We start from the raw sequence: 20,442 nt of genomic DNA on the forward strand, positions 1-20,442 counted from the left end.
TGTTACAGAAAGATAAACTCTGGTTGCTTATACATGCGTAACCAGATCCTATTGGATGCTGGAGATCGGCTTCAATGGCTACAGTAAGGGGGAATAAATGGCCATGGTTCACATACATTATTTCTGCTTATCCATCCTGTCTGTGTTATGACCGGAGCTCAGGATTCAGCTGCCACGTCTGCCAACAGTATAGATTCATCCATACGCTACAGTGCTAGACAGTTGTCATCCATGGAGCAATGCATTCAAGAAGGGGGAAATTGAGGAACGAATTAGACAGGTAAAGGACAATGTAATGAATTAGCCTTGCACAGGTGTCCCCACAATGCATCATTCTAGCAGAATCCCTCCGAGGAGAGGAAGGCAGGGATTCCTGGAGTGCCCTGTGGCTGTTTCCCTCTCTAATGAGTCAATCATATTCGATGCTGTTGAAAAGGGTGGCAGCTTGGAGGAAAGCAGCAGCAGTCAGATCAAGACGGAGTCTTATTTACAGAGGGTAGGTCAAAGTTTTGGCCAATGGTACTGTAAGCGGATTCTATAGTCAAGGGTACAGAGAGGCATTTCTGTCAATGTTAGCAAGACTCAGGATGGAGTATTGACACCCTGATGCAGCATCAAAGGTGTATCACAGTGGTGGTAGGACATTCTGAAAAGGGAGGGTGAGCAGCTTGAAGTTATGGTCCAAATTGATACCCACAACATAGGCAGTAAGAGGAATGAGGTTCTGCAGAGTGAATGTAATGAGTTAGGCAAAGGGTGAAAGAACAAGAGTTCTAGGGTTGTAATGCCAGGATTACTGTCTGCGGCCCACACTGGAGAGGATAAGAATAGGAGAATGAATGTGTACGTGAAAAGTTGGTGTAGGTGAGAGTGCTTTAATTTTGCAACTACTGGGATCTCCTTCTGGGGATGAAATGACCTGTATGAGAAGAATGGGTGTATCTGAAGACCAATACCCCTACCGGAAAGCTTGCTGGTTCTACTTGGGAGGGTTTCAATTAGCCTGAAAGAAGTGGTTGGACCCAAAGTGTATTAAGTGAGGAATCTGAGGCAAATATAAAAATTAAAGCTAACAAGCCCCATAGGAGACACGGTAGGGACAGGACAGGGAGTGTGGAGGGCTGCAAGACCAAACTGCAAGAAGCCTAACACAGCAATAATAGGGGTATAATAATAGATTATTTAACTTCCTTAATATTGACCTGGACTGCCTTTGTGCTAAAGATTAGAATTAGAGGGGTCAGAATTTGTTAAGTGTGTCCAGGAATGCTTTCCAAAGAAATATGTAGATGGCTATACTAGGACGGGGATAGACTCAACCTCCTCTTAGGAAATGAAGCTGTACAAGTGATTGATGTGTTACTGGGGGAGCATTTTTGACCAGTGGACATGTTTTTATTAGTTTCAAGATAGTAATTGAAAGAGATAGAGCTTAAATCGAGGGAATCCAAATTTTGTTGGCATCAAACAAGTATTCGTAATATTTAATTGGATGAGGCTGTTTGTAGCAAAGGGTCAGCTGGTAAGTGGAAAAATTAAAAGTGAGTGTAAGAGCCATGCATCTGTTTTCTATCTTCATTGTATTCTGTGTTGAGAGTTTATTATGTGTATTATGGTAACTGGTCACGTGAGTGGGGGTATGGTAACTGGTCACGTGAGTGGTGGTGTGGTAAAAGCAAAGGGAATAAGTTACATATTCATGCTTTGTTCTTGTCAGTTTGAAGCTAGGAACAGATAGATGTCAAATCTTTTGTTGACCTCTTAGTTACACTTAAGTACGCTTAGGTACGCTTAATTACATCAATTAAAGTACATCGCTTCAAGATTGTATGTTTTGTTGGGGGCTAATAAAGGATCGAATATATTTGTTCAATTATGAGTAACCTTATTATTAGAGTGACTGGAAGATGCATCTTACAAGGATAACAATCAGCAGGGGTCACCAACAGTGGTAATTGATGGGTTGTTAGAATTGGCTGCTACATTCTGTCAAAAATATACCAAACGAACATCAGCATTCAGACCTGTCTGCAAAATTAGAACTGCCATAGCCAGGAGAAGCTTGTGGCAAGTAGTGACCTTTTGTTGATTCATGCTATGTATTTGAGTTTGGAACAAAGTTTGGAATGGTCATCTCTGACTGTAAGCTCTCTGGTGTGGTGTTTGCTCAAGAGTTTGGCACTTGGTTCTGTTGAAAAACTGAAGTACTTTGATTGTTGATATCTGAAGTAAATGCTATTGTTTAGTCTGGTTCACACATTTCAAAAACAACATTAGTCAAGCTAGGAGCAGTGACCTTGAAGCCAAGATGAAAAAAGAAATTAAACTTACTGGGAAAGCAACTAGAATTGACAATATTCAGAAGGACTATAATATAATAGTTAAGAAGGTTAATGATTTAATACTATTAATTAAAACTTTCCTTGACGAGGAACATGATGTTTTGCGAGAGCAGACTCATTTGGGTGATTTGAAAAATCTTCGTGAAGACATTGCTAAGCAACATAACAGTGTATCTAATGTGCGTGCAGCAGGTTCTATTGCTAGCAGAGCATCCTGTGCATCTGCTACCTCTTCTGCACGCATTAAAATGGAAGCTAATTTAGTTACATTATTCACATGGCAACGATTATTGAAAGATAACGATGAATTGGAAGAGCAAGAGGAACAGCTTTGGAAAAGGAAGGAGCAGCTGAAGTTGCAGGAAGAAATTGCAGCACAGATGGCCAAAGTTAAAGGCTTTACTACAGGAACATTTTTGTAATGAGAACAAAATTGCATCAGCCTACATGTAAGAGACTCTTTCTTAGCTATCTATCAAATCGGAAGACATGAAAACTCTTTGGGACTATAGTCTACATCCACTCTGGAACTTTTCAGTGACTTCAGGTTCCCTGGATCTGATCATCTCTTTTTCATCATGGGTGTCCAGTCCCCATACACCTCCATCTCCAATTAGGAGGGCCTTAAAGCTCTTCATTTCTTTCTAGACAACAGGCCCAACCTGTTCCCCTCCACCACCACTCTCCTCCATCTGGCAGAACTGGTCATCACTCTCATCATGATTTCTCCTTCTGCTCCTCCCACTTCCTTCGAATGAAAGGTGTGGCCATGGGTACTCGTTTTTGTTGGCTATGTGGAACAGTCTAAGTTCCAAGCTTATACCAGAACCACTCCCCACCTTTTCCTACACTCCATCGATGACTGCAATGGTGCTGCTTCCTGCACCCATTCTGAGATTGACTTAATCAACTTTGCCTCCAACTTCCACCCTGCCCTCAAATTTAACTGGTCCGTTTCTGACACCTCCCTCCCCTTTCTCGATCACCCTGTCTCTATCTCTGGAGACAGTTTATCTACTGATATCTTTTATAAATGCACTGATTTCCACAGCTACCTGGACTATACCTCCTCCCACCCTGCCACTTGTAAAAATGCCATCCCTTCTCTCAGTACCTCCACCCCTGCTGCATCTGCTCTCAAGATGAGGCTTTTCATTTCAGAACTAATGAGGAGTCCTCCTTCATCAAAGAAAGGGGCTTTTCTTCCTCCACCATCAATGCTGCCCTCACCTGCATCTCTTCCATTTCACACATGTCTGCCCTCACCCCATCCTCCCACCATCCCACCAGGGATAGGGTTCCTCTTATCCTCACCTACATCCCAATTGCCTCCGCATCCAGCACATAATTCTCCGTAACTTCCATCATTTCCAAAGCTATCCCATAACCCAGCACATCTTTCCATCCCCCCCACTTTCCGTTTTCCACAGGGATAGCTCCCTACGAGACTTCCTTATCCATTCATCCCTCCTCACTGATCTCCCTCCTGGTACTTATCATTGTAAGTGAAACAAGTGCCATACCTGCCCCTACACCTCCTCCCTCACTATCATTCAGGACCCCAAACAGCCCACACTCAGGTTGGAGAAGCAAGGCTTTATATTCCATCTGGGTAGCCTCCAACCTGATGGCATGAACATTGATTTCTTGAACTTCTGGTAATTCCCCCCCTACCTTCTCTATTACTCATTCCCTTGCCCCTCTCTCACCTTTACCTGCCCATCACCTCCCTCTGGTTCTCCTCCCTCCCCTTTTCCTTTCTTATATGGTCTTCTAGCCTCTCCTATCAGACTTCCTCTTCTCCAGCCCTATAGCTCTGTTACCAGTCAACTTTCCAACTCTTTACTTCACCCCTCCTGCCCTCCTGGTTTCATCTATCATCTACCACCTGGTACTTCTTCCTACACCCCATCACCTTCTTGCTCTGAATTGTCCCCTTTTTTTCCCAGTCCTGATGAAGGGTCTCAGCCCAAAATGTTTATTCTTTTACATAGATGCTGCCTGGCCTGCTGAGTTCCTCCAGCATTTTGTGTGTGCTGCCTGTCTTTTTATTAGAGGTTGTTGTAATGTAATGGGAGATGTTGGTATATGCAAGAGCTGGACAGGTAAAGAAGTTGCCTTACATGTTTAGGGATGAATAGAACATAGACTGTACGATATAGAAACAGGCCATTTGACCCACAGTGTTGTGCCGAAGCAGCTAAAATGCAAACCAAAAGCATCAAAACACTAATCCCTCCTACCTGCACAATGTCCATATCCCTCCATCTTCCTTACATGCATGTGCCTATCGAAACATGTCCTAGAACTCGCTAAAATATTTGCCTCTACCGCCATACCAGATAGCATATTCCAGGCATCCACAACTCTCTGAGTAAATAACTTGCCCCTCACATCTCCTTTGAACCTCTTTCATCACCTTAATGCATACCCTCTGTTATTATATATTTCAACCTTGGGAAACAGATACTCCCTGTCTATGCTATCTCTGCCTCTCACAATCTTATAAATCTCTATGAAATCTCCCCGCAGCCACTGCTGCTCCAGAGAAAACAACCCAAGTTTGCCCAGCCTCTTATGATAGCACATGCCCTCTAAACCAGGCAGATTCCTGGTAAACCTCTTCTGCACCCTCTCCAAAGCCTCAACATCCTTCCTATAGTGGGCAACCAGAATTGTCTGTAATACTCCAGATGTGACCTAACCAGTATTCTATAAAGTTACATCATAACTTCTTGACATTTGAACTTAATGCCTCAACTAATAAAAACAAGCATTCCATAATCCTCTTAACCACCTTATCGACCTGTGTAGCCACTTTGAAGGAGCTATGAACTTAGGTCCCAAGATATCTCTGCTCAGCGACACTGTTCAGAATATTGCCCTTAACAGTGTACTGTCTCCTTGCATTTGCCCTACCAAGGTGCAACACCCCACATTTATCTGAGTTAAACTCCATCTGCCATTTCTTTGCACATACCTGCAACTGAGCTACAACACACTGTATTCTTTGCCAGTCTTCTACACTATCCACAACTCCACCAATCTTGGTATCAGCTGCAAGCTTACTAACCCACCCATCCACATTTTCATCCAGGTCATTTATATACATCACAAACAGCAGAGATCCTCACACAGATCCCCGTGAAACTCCACTAAATTCAGACTTCCAGCTCGAACAAGTCCCATCAACTGCTACCCTGTCTTTTATGCGCAAGACAGTTCAGATCCAAACAGTCAATTTGCCATGGACCCCATGCATCTTAAACTTCTGGATTAGCCTTCCATGAGGAACTTTATCAAATGCCTTAATAAAATCCACGTAGACAACATCCACTGCCATACTCTCATCAATCTCTTTTGTCACCTCATCAAAAAATTCAACCAGGTTGTTAAGACATGACCTACCCCGCACGAAGCCATGCTGGCTCTCCGTAATTGGGCCACAGGCTTCCAAGTGCTCATATATCCTATTCCCAAGAATTTTCTCCAGCAATTTCCCTACAACTGACATGAAACTCACTGTTCTACAGTTCCCATGATTTTCCCTTGCTCCCTCCTTAAATAGAGGTACAACATTAGCCAATTACCAGTCCTCTGTGATCTCGCCTATGGCTAGAGAGGACATGAAGATACTGGTCAAGCCCCCAGAAATCTTGTCTTTTGCCTCTTCAATAACCTGGGGTAAATCTCATCAGGCCCTGGGAACCTACAAATTAGGAGGACAAAAGAGGGCCATGAGATATCCTTGGCAGATAAGATAAAAACCTATCTACATTAAAAGGGTAGTCAGAGAGATAGATGCTTCCCTTACGGATCACTGTGCTGAACTATGTGTGGGTCAATTTGGTAATCCATGTGTAGAGCCATGGATTAGGGATAGTCAACATGGGAAATCATGTCTCATGAACTTGTTTGAGTTTTATGAAGGAGGAAGACAGGACTTTATGTTTATATAGACTTTAACAAGACCTGTGAATAAATCCCACATGGTGGGCTAGTCCAGGAAGTTAAAATACATGGGATCCAAGGTAGAAAGGAGAGGGTGGAAATGGAAGGTTGTTATCCAAATTGGAGGCCTTTGTTGCATATATTAATGATTTGGATGTGAATGTATGTGGCACGATTAATAAGTTTGAAGACTTTTTTTTCCCTTTTATTTAATATCGACATTGACCATTTACTTCAAAGAGGGTTAACACGTTTGTTCAAGTAGCAGAGGGTGGTGATGAGGTACAAATATAGCCAGTGAAGGCAACTGTGACCTAATTATCTCTACTTCGATTTGTTGTCAGAAAAGACAAATGATAATTATTTATAACTGTGAGAAAATGATCCTAGCTGTTACCATCTGGGAATCATGGAAAGGAGAATGTGAGAGAGAGAGAGAACCCTTGTTTTTTTATTTGCGTTTAATTCATACCATTCAGAATCAGGTTTAATATCACTGGCATATGTGGTGAAATTTGTTGTTTTGCAGTGGCAGTACATTGTAGAAAAACTTTAATATATCTATAAAAATTATAAATATATAATTTACAAATATATATTTAAATTAAATAAGTATTGCAAAAAGTGAGGGGAAAAATAGAAATATTAAGTTAGTGTTCATGGGTTCATTATCCATTCAGAAATTTGATGCTAGAGGAGAAGAAGCTGCTCCTGAAATGTTGAGTGTGTACCTTCAGGCTCCTGTACCTCCCCACTGATGGTAGCAAGGAGAAGAAGGCATATCCTGGGTGGTGGGACCTTTTTGGAGACATCACTGTTTGAAGGTGTCCTGGATGCTGGAGAATCTAGTGCCCATGATGGAGCTGCCAGAGTTTACAACTTTCGGCAGTTTTTTCTGATCCTGTGCAGTGGCCCCTCCATACCAGACAATTACAATACTCTTCATGGTACATCTGTAGACATTTGTGAGTGACTTTGGTGACATACCAATTCTCCTTAAACTCCAAATGATATATAGCTGCTGTTGTGCCTTCTTTGTAATTAAATCAATATGTTGAGCCCACGATAGATTGTCAGAGATGTTGATAGGCAGGAACTTGAAACTGTTCACCCTTTTCACTTCTGATCCCTCGATGAGGGTTGGTGCATGTTCCCTCGACTTCCCCTTCCTGAAATCCACAATCAATTCCTTGGTCTTACTGACAAGGAGTGCAAGGTTGTTACTGTGACGCCATTCCACCAGCTGACCTATCTCACTTATGTGCACCTCCTTGGCACATCCAAAATTCTGCCAACAATAGTTGGGTCATCAGCAAGTTTATACGAGGTATTTGAGCTGTGCCTATCCACACAATCGTGGGTGTAGTGAGAGCAGAGCAGTGGGCTAATCTGGTATCCTGAGGTGTGCCAGTGTTGACTGTCAGCAAGGAGGAGATGTTATTTCTGGACTGCACAGACTATGGTCTTCTGCTGAGGAAGTCAAGGAACCAGTTGCAGAGGGAGGTACAGAGGCTCAGCTTTTGGAGCTCGTTGATTAGAATTGAGGGTATGATTATGTTGAACACTCAACTGTAGGCAATAAACAGCAGCCTGATGTAGGTATTGCTACTGTCCCAGTGATCAAAGGCTGAATGGGGAGCCAGTGAGATTGAGTCCGCTGTAGACAAGATGTGCCAAAAGGCAAATTGTAGCGGGTCCGGGTTCTTGCTTAGGTAGCAGTTGTTTCTAGTCATGACCAACATCTCACATAGTTTATCACGATAGATGTGAGTGCCACCGGATGATAGTCATTGAGACAGCTCACCCTGCTCCTCTTGGGCACTGGTATAATTGTTACCCTTTTGAAGCAGGTGGGACTGAATGTAGCACTGACAGATTGAAGCACTATTGCCTGTTGGTTAGCACAGTTTTTCAGAGCCCTGCCAGCTACATCACCTAACGTCTCGTGGGAGATGACCCTGTTAAAAGATGTTCTGATGTCGGCCTCCAAGACAAAGATCACTGGGTCAACAGGTGCCGCAGGGATTTGCACAGCTGTAGTTTTCTTCTTTCAAATCATACATAAAGGCTTTGAGCTCAACTGGGAGTGAAGTATCACAGCCACTTATGATGTTAGGTTTTATTTTATAGGAAGTAAAGGCCTGCAAACCCCAGCAGAGCTGACGTGCATCTGATTCTGTTTCTAAACTCAATCAGAATTGTTTTTTGGCCTTAAAATGAACTTATGTAGGTTGTACCTGGACTTCCTCTATAGTTCTGGATCTCCAGTCTTGAATGCCGCAGGAGGTTATGAATCTCCTGGCTCATCCAGGACTTTTGGTTTGGGTATGTCCAGTATGTTCTCATCGACACAGGTTTTGATGAAGTTGGTGACAACTGTGGCATGTTCATTCAGACTCAAAGATGATTCCTTGAACAATGTCCAGTCTACCAACTCTAAGCAGTCCTGTAAGTGCTCCTCTGCCCCCTTCACCATACCTTTTTGTTCCTCACCACTGGCGCTGCCTCTTCAGTCTCTGATCGGACTTTCCAGAGTCTGGGTGTGGAATGGCATGGTAAGCATTCTTGATGGTGGTATAAAAGTGATCAAAGGTGTTAGCTCCCCTGGTGTGACAGGTGCTATGTTGGTGGTAGATGTCAGAGACTTCTTCAAGCTGGCCTGGGTTGAAATCCCTTGCAATGATAGGGAAGGTGTCAGAGAGCGCTGTTTTCTGCTTGCTGATTATGTTGCTCAGCTCCTCCAGTGCCTGACTGATGTTGGCTTGAGGTGGAATGTACACCGCTACTACAATGATAGTGGAAAACTCTCTTGACAGATAAAATCGGTGACATTTGACCGCTAGGTGCTCTAGGTCAGGTGAACATGACTGAGATAGAACTGCCAAGTTTGTGCACCTCATTTATATTTTAATAATAACACCATATGTATCATTATTGGACAAGCCAGCGAGCAATGTGAGGGTCATGTTTTTTGACTTCTCCAGTATGTTCAACACCATCCGCCCTGCTCTGCTGGGGGAGAAGCTGACAGCGATGCAGGTGGATGCTTCCCTGGTATCATGGATTCTTGACTACCTGACTGGCAGACCACAGTACGTGTGCTTGCAACAGTGTGTGTCTGATAGAGTGATCAGCAGCACTGGGGCTCCACAGGGGACTGTCTTGTCTCCCTTTCTCTTCACCATTTACATCTCGGACTTCAACTACTGCACAGAGTCTTGTCATCTTCAGAAGTTTTCTGATGACTCTGCCATAGTTGGATGCAGCAGCAAGGGAGATGAGGCTGACTACAGGGCTACAGTAGGAAACTTTGTCACATGGTGTGAGCAGAATTATCTGCAGCTTAATGTGAAAAAGACTAAGGAGCTGGTGGTAGACCTGAGGAGAGCTAAGGTACCGGTGACCCCTGTTTCCATGCAGGGGGTCAGTGTGGACATGGTGGAGGATTACAAATACCTGGGGATACGAATTGACAATAAACTGGACTGGTCAAAGAACACTGAGGCTGTCTACAAGAAGGGTCAGAGCTGTTTCTATTTCCTGAGGAGACTGAGGTCCTTTAACATCTGCCGGACGATGCTGAGGATGTTCTACGAGTCTGTGGTGGCCAGTGCTATCATGTTTACTGTTGTGTGCTGGGGCAGCAGGCTGAGGATAGCAGACACCAACAGAATCAACAAACTCATTCGCAAGGCCAGTGATGTTGTGGGGATGGAACTGGCCTCTCTCACGGTGGTGTCTGAAAAGAGGATGCTGTCTAAGTTGCATGCCATCTTGGTCAATGTCTCCCATCCACTACATAATGTACTGGGTGGGCACAGGAGTACATTCAGCCAGAGACTCATTCCACCGAGATGCAGCACAGAGCGTCATAGGAAGTCATTCCTGCCTGTGGCCATCAAACTTTACAACTCTTCCATTGGAGGGTCAGACACCCTGAGCCAATAGGCTGGTCCTGGACTTATTTCATAATTTACTGGCATAATTTACATATTACTATTTAACTATTTATGGTTCTATTACTATTTATTATTTATGGTGCAACTGTAACAAAAACCAATTTCCCCTGGGATCAATAAAGTATGACTATGAGTATGACTATGACCATTATTAAAAGAACTGCAACTGATTGCAGGAAAGTGAACCTAGATGAATGATGGAGAACTATAATCTTGGTAGAATGTGTAAACACAGATTAGGGACGACAGCATCAGGTAAGACTTTGCTCTATGTTGTACTAAATGTAATTGCAAGCCCGTGTTTATATTGTGTCATTGAGATTAATGAGAAGTGATCACTTTGTGTAGCAGCTATGCTCAGTACGCAGGAAAGATCTTGAGCTTCTAGTTGCCTGTGATTTTAATTCTCCCATTCTCACTCTGTTCTCTCACTTTGTGTGTTCTTGCACTGATATAATGAGGCTTAATGTAAGTTTGAGGAACAACACCACTTGCTTTTTGTCTGGGCATGTTGCAGCATGCACGACTTAGCTTTTCAATTCTCCCACTTCAGACAGCTTGCTAGCTTGCTCTGTACTTCTGTTTGGATCAGGACTGGCCATCTGTTCTTGCCATTCACCTCTCCCTTTTTTTATTTTAATTTGTATATTTTAGCCTATTCAGCAAGACCTGGTAGGCCACACTACACAGCGGTGCCCAGACTTCACACCATAGGCATACGATACTTAGATAAGAGAGCTTAACAGTCCTTTCATCCTATTGCAGGCATTCGCTTTGTTCCACCTCCATCTTCTCTCCACTTAGATTAACCTGCCTTCTCTCTTTATTAGTTCTGATGAAGTGTCATTGACATGAAACAGTTACAGTTTCTCTTTCCTTTGACGCTGCTAGATGATTTGAGTTCATCCAGCATTTCTGTTTTCACTTCAGATTCCAGCTGTACAAAACTTCTAGATAAACTTCTTTTGAACCACTATCACTGCAATCTTCAGTCTGTAATTTCCTTTTAAGTAACATACTTCTGAGCTGCATTAATGAACTAGCTATCACCATCTTCTGAAGGACCTAGGGAATAGCTGATCCCGAATCCTAGTACAGGATTAGCTATGGTGGAATAGCACAGCAGACTTGATGGGCTGAATAACCTAATTCTACTCCTATATCTTATGGTCTTAAGGTCTTGACCTTAGGTTCTAAACCTTGCTCTCCGGTGACTGATTGTATATTTTTCTCTTGTGACCACATTCGCACTTCAGTAAAAGTTTACTTCTCCATTTGTACAGAGGGGATCAGAATCTACAATGATCTGTGTGGACAAGGCTGAGAGCTGCTTCAGAAGATTGAAGCTGAGATTCTACAGAATCTTATTTATCCAAAAATTCTTTTTTGAGATGTCCTGTTTGTTTGGCTTTCCCATCTTTGTCAAAATTTGAACTCACATTGTTTAAAATTAAACAATGGTTCAGGAGGGCTTTTACAATTTTACTTGATGGTGTTGGTCAGGGAGAGACACAGAATGAAAACAAAGCTTCAACCCCCTGAGTCCTCACTGACCATCAACCATCTGTTGTTACACTCATCCTACCCCTACTCATTTGCTTCTCCCTAGATTCTCAAAAATTTCATTTCCCTATCCCGTTTCATGCCACCTCCCTCTTCCTTCACTTGTTAGCCATTGTTGTATTGATGTCCTTTGTCATCTTTTGAAAATAATGTCCTACCAAACAGTCGGCCAGAATATCAGGTCTCTCTTGGGATCTCTGGCGATGCACCACATGCCAGTGTTTATTCGGGTGACAACAGGTCAAATGTGACCATTACTGATGCATTATACTTGGTCACAGAATATGAAAGATACATTGAAATATGCACTCTTCAGCTTGTGCTTAAGAAGTTACTTAACCAATTTCTTCCCTGCCTTCAGCTTGGCACCATCTTTATTCAGCTGTGCGGCTGACTCATCAGTAAGTAGATTTTAGAGGGGTCATGGCATGCAATTTTGCTGTAGTGCTATTTGTCCTTTTACTCTTCACAATTTCTTCAAAATAAGACTGCACCAACTCTATGCTAGAGCATTCTGCTCACCCACCCTCTTCCCATAGCCATGCACACACTTTCCTTTCAGGAACCCATCCAGCACCCTTTTGAACGACAGTTAAATCTGCCTCCACTTCCTTGCCTGGCAATGCTGGCTGCGTCAAAAATATTGTCCTTGTGTTTGGATCTTTAGCCAATTATCTTCATCCTCTGTCCCCTAATTACTGACCTCTCCACAAACTCATGGTTTTAAATAGCCCTATCAGATCTCCCCCACAAGCTTTTCCACTCCAAGAAGGACAATCCCAGCTTCTCCATTTTATCCACATAATTAAATTACTTCATAACCGGTATCATTCAGTTAAGTCTTTTCTGCACTCTTTACAAAATCATCACATTTTATTTGTAATGTATAGTGTCAAGAATTGGACCCAGTACTCCAGTTGTGTGATTATTCATCTTGACTTCTCTGCTCTTGTACTTTATATTTCAATTTATTAGTGCATTATCAACCTGCCCTGCCATTTCAATGAACTATACAGAATGCCCCAAATTCTCTCTTTTCTCATCTCCCTTTTAGAATTGTGTTTTCTGGTTTATAATGCTCTTTTTCACATTTTTCCAGGAAAAATGTAAAGTGCTATTCTCATCCTAAAACTGCATTTGTCACCCATGCACTTACTCCACAAGACTTTCTGTATCTCAATGAAATCTATTCCCATCTTTATTGTATTTAACCGCCAGGTTCTGAACATTTGGAAATTGTCCTTTTCACACCACAGTAGTGTATTCCAATGAACAGAAGATGAATTAACAAGTGTATACACACAGCAGCAGCTAAATTCCCCCCATTGAACCTCTTTGTGATTTCATTAATTAAACTGCACCCAATCAGCGAACAGGAGCACAAGAAGGAACAATGAGTTCACTTAGATCTGCATCTGAAGATTAAAAAAGACACTGCTTTGCAGCAATTTTATGGAGTTTGACTGCATAACAGAAGCACGAGAAGAAGTAACAACTTCACTTAGGTCCATAGTTAAAAATTTAGCAAGGTGGTGGTTCAGTGAATGGAATTCATTAGAAGTGGTGAATAAAAATAAGCCAGGGGAAAGTGGTGTGGCCATTGTGTGAGTGAGCTAGGGTTGGAGTGGCTTTGGCTCATCAGGTCTTGGTGAAATTAGGCTTGGATGAAGTAAGCATCTGGTAAACTTCTTCTTTATTCTTCATTCCTCATCTGTTAGGCAACAGATAGTGCAGTGAGAATGGATGCAGGGCCTATGTTTTGTTCTGTGTGCGAGAAGTGAGAATTCTGGGAGACCTCCGGTCACCCAGATAAGCACATCTCCACCAGGTGCACCGAGCTGCAACTCCTCAGAGAACAGGTTAAGGAACTGGAGCTGCAACTCAATGACTGTCAGCTCATATGGGAAACCGAGGAGGTGACAGATAGGAGCTACGGGGAGGTAGTCATTCCTAGGATGCAGGAGGCAGGTTGCTGTGTGAGTGTCACGAGAAGGAAGGAAAATGGGTATCCAGTGCAGAGCACCTCTGTGGCCGTTCCTCTCAATAAACTTTGGATACTGTTGAGGGGGATGACCTGCCGGGGGGAGCCACAGTGACTGGGTTCCTGGCACTGGGTCTGGTGCAGTGGCTCGGACAAGAAGAGAGGTGAAGAGGACTGCAGTGGTGATAGGAGATTCCATAGTTAGAGGAATAGAGACGAGATTCTATGGACGCAATAGAGACACCCAGATGCTCAGTTGCCTCCCAGGTGCCAGGATCAGGGATGTCTCGGGTTGGTTTCACAGCATTCTAAAGGCGGAGGGTACGTAATCAGACACCTAGGTATATATTGGCATGAATGACATAAGTAGGAAAGGTGAGGAGTTCCTGAAGAGAGATTTTAGGGAGCTGGAAAGAAAGCTGAAAAGCAGGACTTCCAGGGTAGTAATCTCTGGATTGCTGCCTATACCCCATACTAGTGAGGGAAAGAACAGGATGACTTGCCAGATGAATTTGTGGCTGAGGAGCTGGTGCAGGGGGCAGGGGTTCAGGTTTGTGGATCATGGGGATCTCTTCTGGAGAAGGTACGACATGTACAAAAGGGACGGGTTACACCTGAACACGAGGGGAGCCAATATCTTTGCGGCCAGGTTTGTTAGAGCTGTTCAGGAGGAATTAAGCTAATTTGGCAGGAAAATGGGAACTGGAATGACAGTGGTGGCTGGTTTACAAACAGTGGCAGTCTGTAGTGAGATTCCTTGCAAGGGGAGGCTGACCGCGGGGTAAGACTGCAGTCAATGGGATGAGTTGCAATGTAAAAGGGGGACAAAATTGAAAAGGGTGATGAACACAGGACTGACAGTATTATATTTGAATAAGCACAGCATACAGAGTAAGATAGATAAGCTTGTAGCACAGTTACAGATTGGCATGAATGACATTGTAGACATCACTGAATTGGGGCTGAATGTAGATTATTGCTATGAGTTTAACATCCAAGGATACACATTGTATCAAAAGGACAGGCAGGAAGGCAGAGAAGAGAGATAGCTCTGTCAGTAAAAACTGAAATTAAGTTATTAGAAAGAGATGATATAGGATTGGAAAGGCATAGAATCATTGTGAGTAAGGCTAAGAAACTGCAAGGGTAAAAAAGACCCCGGTGGGAGTTATACACAGACTCCGAACAGTAGCAAAGATGAGGTCTACAATTACAATGGGAGATAAAAAATGCATGTTGAAAGGGCAATGTTATGATAGTCATGGGGGATTTCAATATGCAGGTATTTTGGGAAAATCAGGTTGGTTCTGTATCCCAAGTGGGGAAGTTTGTAGAATGCCTGCAAATAGCTTTTTAGAGCAGCTTGTGGTTGCGCCCTCAAGGTGGTCAACTCTTCTGGACTGGGTGTTGTGCAATGAGCCAGAATTGATTAGAGAACGTAAGATAAAGGACCCCTTAGGGTACAGTGATCATAACAGGATAGAATTCACACTGCATTTTGAGAAGGAGAAGCTAAAGTCAGATGTATCACTATTACTGTGGAGTAAAGTGTATTACAGGACCATGAGTGAGGAGCTGGCCAAACTGATCATAAGGGAACACTAGAGGAAATGATAGCATTGCAGCAATGCTTGGAATTTCTGGAATCAATTTGGAAGTCGTATTCTAAAGAGAGGATGAGGCAACCTTGGCTGACACGAGAGTTCAAAATCAACATAAAAATTAAGGAGAGTGAAAAATAGTTGGAAGTTAGAGGATTGGGAAACTCTTAGAAAGCAACGGAAGACAACTAAAAACGAAAGGAAAGATGGAATAAAAAGGTAAGCTAGCCAATAACATTAAAGAAGACACCAAATGTTTTTGTGGATATATAAAGTGTAAAAGAAAGGCGAGAGTGGATATCTAACTGCTGGAAAAGATGCTGGGGAGGTAGTAATGGCGGACAAGGAAATGGCAGACAAATTGAATAAGTATTTTGCTTCAGTCTTCACTGTGGAAGACACTAGCAGTATGCTGGAATTTTGAGTGTCAGGGGGAAAAAGGGAGTGAAGTTGCCATTACTAGGGAGAAGGTGCTTGGGAAGCTGAATGGTCTGAAGGTAGATAAGTCACCTGGTCCAGATGGTCCCAGGGTTCTGAAAAAAAGTGGCTGAAGAGATTGTGGAGGCATTACTAATGACTTTTCAAGAATTTGTGGAATCAATGCTAGAGGAACTCAGCAGACCAGGCAACATCTACAGAAAAGAATAAACAGTCAATGTTTTTGGCTGAGATCCTTCATCGGGGCTGGAAAGGAAGGGGAGAAATCAGAGCAAGAAGGTGGGGGGAGGGAAGGAAGGAAGAAATAAAAGGTGGCAGGTAATAGGTGAATCTGGGAGAGGGAAAGGGGTGAAGTAGAGAGCTGGGAAGCTGATTGGTGAAGGAGCCCTTTAAGGGGGGAGTCTGAGAGGAGAGGACAGAAGACCATGGGAAAAAAGAGAAGGGGTAGGAGTACCAGAGGGAGGATCAGGTGAGAGAGAGAAAAACAGGAATGGAGAATAGTGAAGATGAAGGGGAACAATTACTGGAAGTTAGAGAAATCTATTTTTATTGTGTCAGCTTGGATGCTACCCAAACAGAATATATGGTGTTGCTCCTCCAGCTTGAGCGTGGCCTCGTTGTGACACTATAGGAGGGCATAGACTGACATGTTGGAATGTGAAGGGGAAGTAGAATTGAAATGAATGGCCACCGGGAGATCCATTTTTTTTTGTAGTGGACAGAGTGAAGGCACTTGGTGAAGTGGTGTCCCAATCTATGTCGGATCCCACTGATACATAGGAGGCCACTTTGGGATGGATAGATTCTTGATTAGCCAGGCCATGAAGGGATACAGGAGGATGGCAGAATATTGAGGCTGAAAGGTAAATGGATCAGCTGTGATGAAATGGCAGAGCAGAGTCAATGGGCCAAATGGTCTAATTTTCCTCCTATATCTTATGGTCTTTTGGTCTATCATTAATTAGTTATATTTTGCCTTACAAATCCACACTGGCTTTTTCTAATCAGTTGGAGTGATAACTAATTCTGTCCCCGATTCTTGAATTTCCTCCTAAATTGTTAAATTGACAAGTCTACAGCTATTGGATTTATCCCTGCACCATGTTTTGAACAAGGGTTTAACTTTTGCATTTTCCTAGTCCTTGGCAAAACTCCTGAATCCACAGATGTTTGGAAAATTATAGACCATAATTCTGCAATTTCCTCCCTTATTTCCATCAGCAACTTAGGATGTATCTATTAGACTAGGTAACCAGCTTCATCCCTCCTCTGACATAATTCAATGTAATCTCAAGAAGCAGAGCATCACCTTCCAATTAGAAACATTACATGGGCTTAATTATGAATTCAATATGCTAGCTTTGTATCGCACATCTGCAGTATTCAATTCCTATGTACACTCATAGCAATTTCAGATTTCATTCATCTCTTTCTATTAATAGTTTCCTCTGAGATACTTTTACTATTCACTCCCCCTTACCAGCTGTTCTCAGCTGGCATCGCCACAACTTGTAACATTCAATCTCTCCTGTTCTCTAACCAATTGCAGACCTTCACTTTCATATTTTTCTTTCATCATCTTTCACTGTAATTAAAAATTTGTTTCTTTCTGAACTTTTTCTGATTCTTATAAAAGGTTGACACTTGGAAATGTTTTTAACTTCTGTTTCTCCCTTCACCAATGCTTCCTGACCGGCTAAGTATTTCCAGTAATAATGTGTCTGTTCATAAAGCAGACAGTCCGCATTGTATTCTGAAGTGTTGTGTCCAATGGCAAATATTCGGCTACAGGAAAGAAAGGTTAAAAAATGATGCTAATGAAACAGAACTATTTCATTTTTTTTTGTGGGTCTCCTTGGCTGGCGAAAGCTGCTGTGGTGTGATGGGGTACAATCATGCTCCAGTCAGTTAGTGCCTGCTGCATCAGCAAAGAATTTCACAAGTGCTCAGTAACGAGGCTGGTAAGGATGGTCTGCAGTAATCCTGAGTAAAAGTCATCCCATTAATGATCAAATTCTTAGACAAGTTAGAATCAGACTAAGGCAAAAATGCTGATTATTATGTCATTTTCCACTCACTGATTGCTCTCAACATCAATTACCTCAATAATAAGATAGTAAACAGAGTAGAACTTACAGCTCTCTATTTCAAGTGTGCAGTTCTGCTCATCTAAGGGATATCTCCTCAGGTCCATCATACACGCTGCTGTGGTTGTGATTCTGTAATAGAAGAATGGAAAATGTTTCTAACTATATCTGAAAACCCTTCCAATAATCTCATTTGCAATCTGACCCTTGTCATTTTTTTGTTGTCTTGTTTGATCATGTTATGAAAGATTTATGTGAGCTAACCCAAATGCATTCTAGTTCAGAGGTTGTTCTACATGAGTGGAATAATAGGAAAAGACAGTCTGGCTGAATACAAAATAACTGCACCTTAACTTCATTTACTCTCTGATAAATGCTTTCTTCCACATGTATTATTGGTAAACCAGCTGAGGTCAAAAGATTCTATCACACTTGAAGAATAATACAATGTAGTTCCTTTACCAGTAGTGGATGATACACTAAATATGCATTCATGCCTATTGCTCACACAGATTTAATAATTGTTTTAATCTCTACCATCTGAGTGGCAGCTTGGGTCCCAGTTAAAACAATAGGATCGTCACATCCTCCCTGACTCCCCATTCATGGTAAAACAATTCTTTCTATTCTTATAATATTATTCTGAATGTTTTGTCACTGACTATCTGAACTACATGTTCCATTTTATGAGATTTGTAAGAAGAAAGAGTAATTGTATAGAACTGTTAGATTACTTACTCACTAAGTATTGATAGTAAGCATTTACCAATTTGAGGTTAAATGCAAATAATACAAATGATCGCAATATTGCTAATAACATTGTGCCTCTGTGAAGAGAAAGCTTGTCATCACCGTGGGAGAAAAGCAAGATCATAATATATCTACATAACTAATGACATTAAAAAATCTCACAACATCAATGTGTTTATACAAAGTACAAATTAAATTTATTATCAAAACTCATATATGGATCCATATACTACACTAAGATTCATGTTCTTGCAGGCATTCACAGTAGAACAAACACAATATAATCAATGAAAAACTGCACACAAAGACTGACAAACAACTAATGTGCAAAAATAGACAAACTGCAAATACACAAAATTATAAATACATAAGTCAATATATAATACTAAGAACATGAGTTGTAGAGTCCTTGAAAGTGAGTCCACAGTTTGTGGAATCAGTTCAGGGTTAACGGTATTCAGGCTGGTTCAGGAGCCTGATGGTTGGAGGGAATAACTGTTCCTCAGCCTGGTTGTGTACAGCTCCTGTATCTCCTTCCTGGTTGCAGCAGCGACAAGACAGCTTGGCCTGGATGGTGGAGATACTTGACAATGGGGACTGCTTTCTTGTGGCAGCCATCCTTGTAGATGTGCTCATGGTAGGGAGGGCTTTAACTGTGATGGACTGGACAGTATCCATCATTTTTGTAGGTTATGAAGCATATATTATGAAGATACTGGAAATAATGCACAATATTCACAGCTGTTCATCTTTGAGGCTTAGTATAAACAGGAAACCATAAATACGTATTGTGGTTTCACAGTGAACCATCATAGTTAGAGGAATTGACATTGACATTCTGCAGAGACTTGGTGGGCTAGTCCACTAATCTACTTTAGCAGCTTTTCCATTTCTAGCATTAATGCGGAGACCTAGTGTAAGTGCCAATAATCTTTTTTGTGGAAGTGGCCATGATCTTGTGAGATTAGGCAGCTTAGTTACATTCGTCTGTAGATCAAGTGAATCCAGTGCAGTGATCTAACTGTCTTTCATGAGCAGTTGATGCTGCTGATTGTGACACAAAGAATTAGACTTGTTCACAAATCCACATACTTCTATTAACACGTCCACCTCTGTGTTTTCCGTGCTGTACCTCTGTTATAATTACTGCATTGCAGAAGCGGGGATCTGTAACTAAAGAATATATAATACCTTTCCAGCAACAAACCGGATAGCAAATTAGTGTGACAGATCTATTGACTTGGTCTTCCCAGCACCATAAATAAAGTGTCCTCTGCTCTTCTGCTATCCACTTCTGTTGATAACTATCTGTTTCCATTGAGTCATTAACTACACTTAACACTATAGGTTAACCTGCTATGAAGGGCCCTTGTGTACACCAAAGAAGCATCTTTTTAAGAACAGGAGACAAATACTGCAGCCACCAGAAAAGTTAAAAAGAGAGAAGCATTGGTGCAAGAACTCAACTGAGTCTGCAGATCTGTAGGATTAAAAGGACCAGGTGTGCATGTGAATATTTCAGACAGACACAACAACAAAAAGGCTCCTTCCCCAACATGGCCTACTTCCTCTTGTTGAGAGTTTGAGAGATTTTTATTTGTGTAAGTATTTATATTTCTGAGATAGGTGATTGAAGTTAACTTCAGTTCTTTTCCAGAAACACCCCAAACAGAGATAGGAACCTGTGATGTTGAGAACATCAGGTTTCATTATATAATCAAGATCCTGTATCTTAGCACATGGTCAGGTGATTTCTGGGCTACTATTCTT

The 20,442-nt window shown here is 42.0% G+C and overlaps 1 protein-coding gene across 3 annotated transcripts in view; it reads right to left on the minus strand.

The window, feature by feature from the left end:
• The window catches only part of gabrb1 (gamma-aminobutyric acid type A receptor subunit beta1), a 292,075-nt gene that overhangs the window by 89,824 nt on the left and 181,809 nt on the right, over window positions 1-20,442 (minus strand). For all 3 annotated transcript variants that reach the window (XM_072251844.1, XM_072251842.1, XM_072251843.1), the window contains exon 5: window positions 17,972-18,054. In XM_072251844.1, the coding sequence (XP_072107945.1) occupies window positions 17,972-18,054 (83 nt within the window). The remainder of the gene's footprint in view (window positions 1-17,971; window positions 18,055-20,442) is intronic.

This window comes from Mobula birostris, chromosome 3, assembly GCF_030028105.1.
Source record: "Mobula birostris isolate sMobBir1 chromosome 3, sMobBir1.hap1, whole genome shotgun sequence".
Classification (NCBI taxonomy): Eukaryota; Metazoa; Chordata; class Chondrichthyes; order Myliobatiformes; family Myliobatidae; genus Mobula; species Mobula birostris.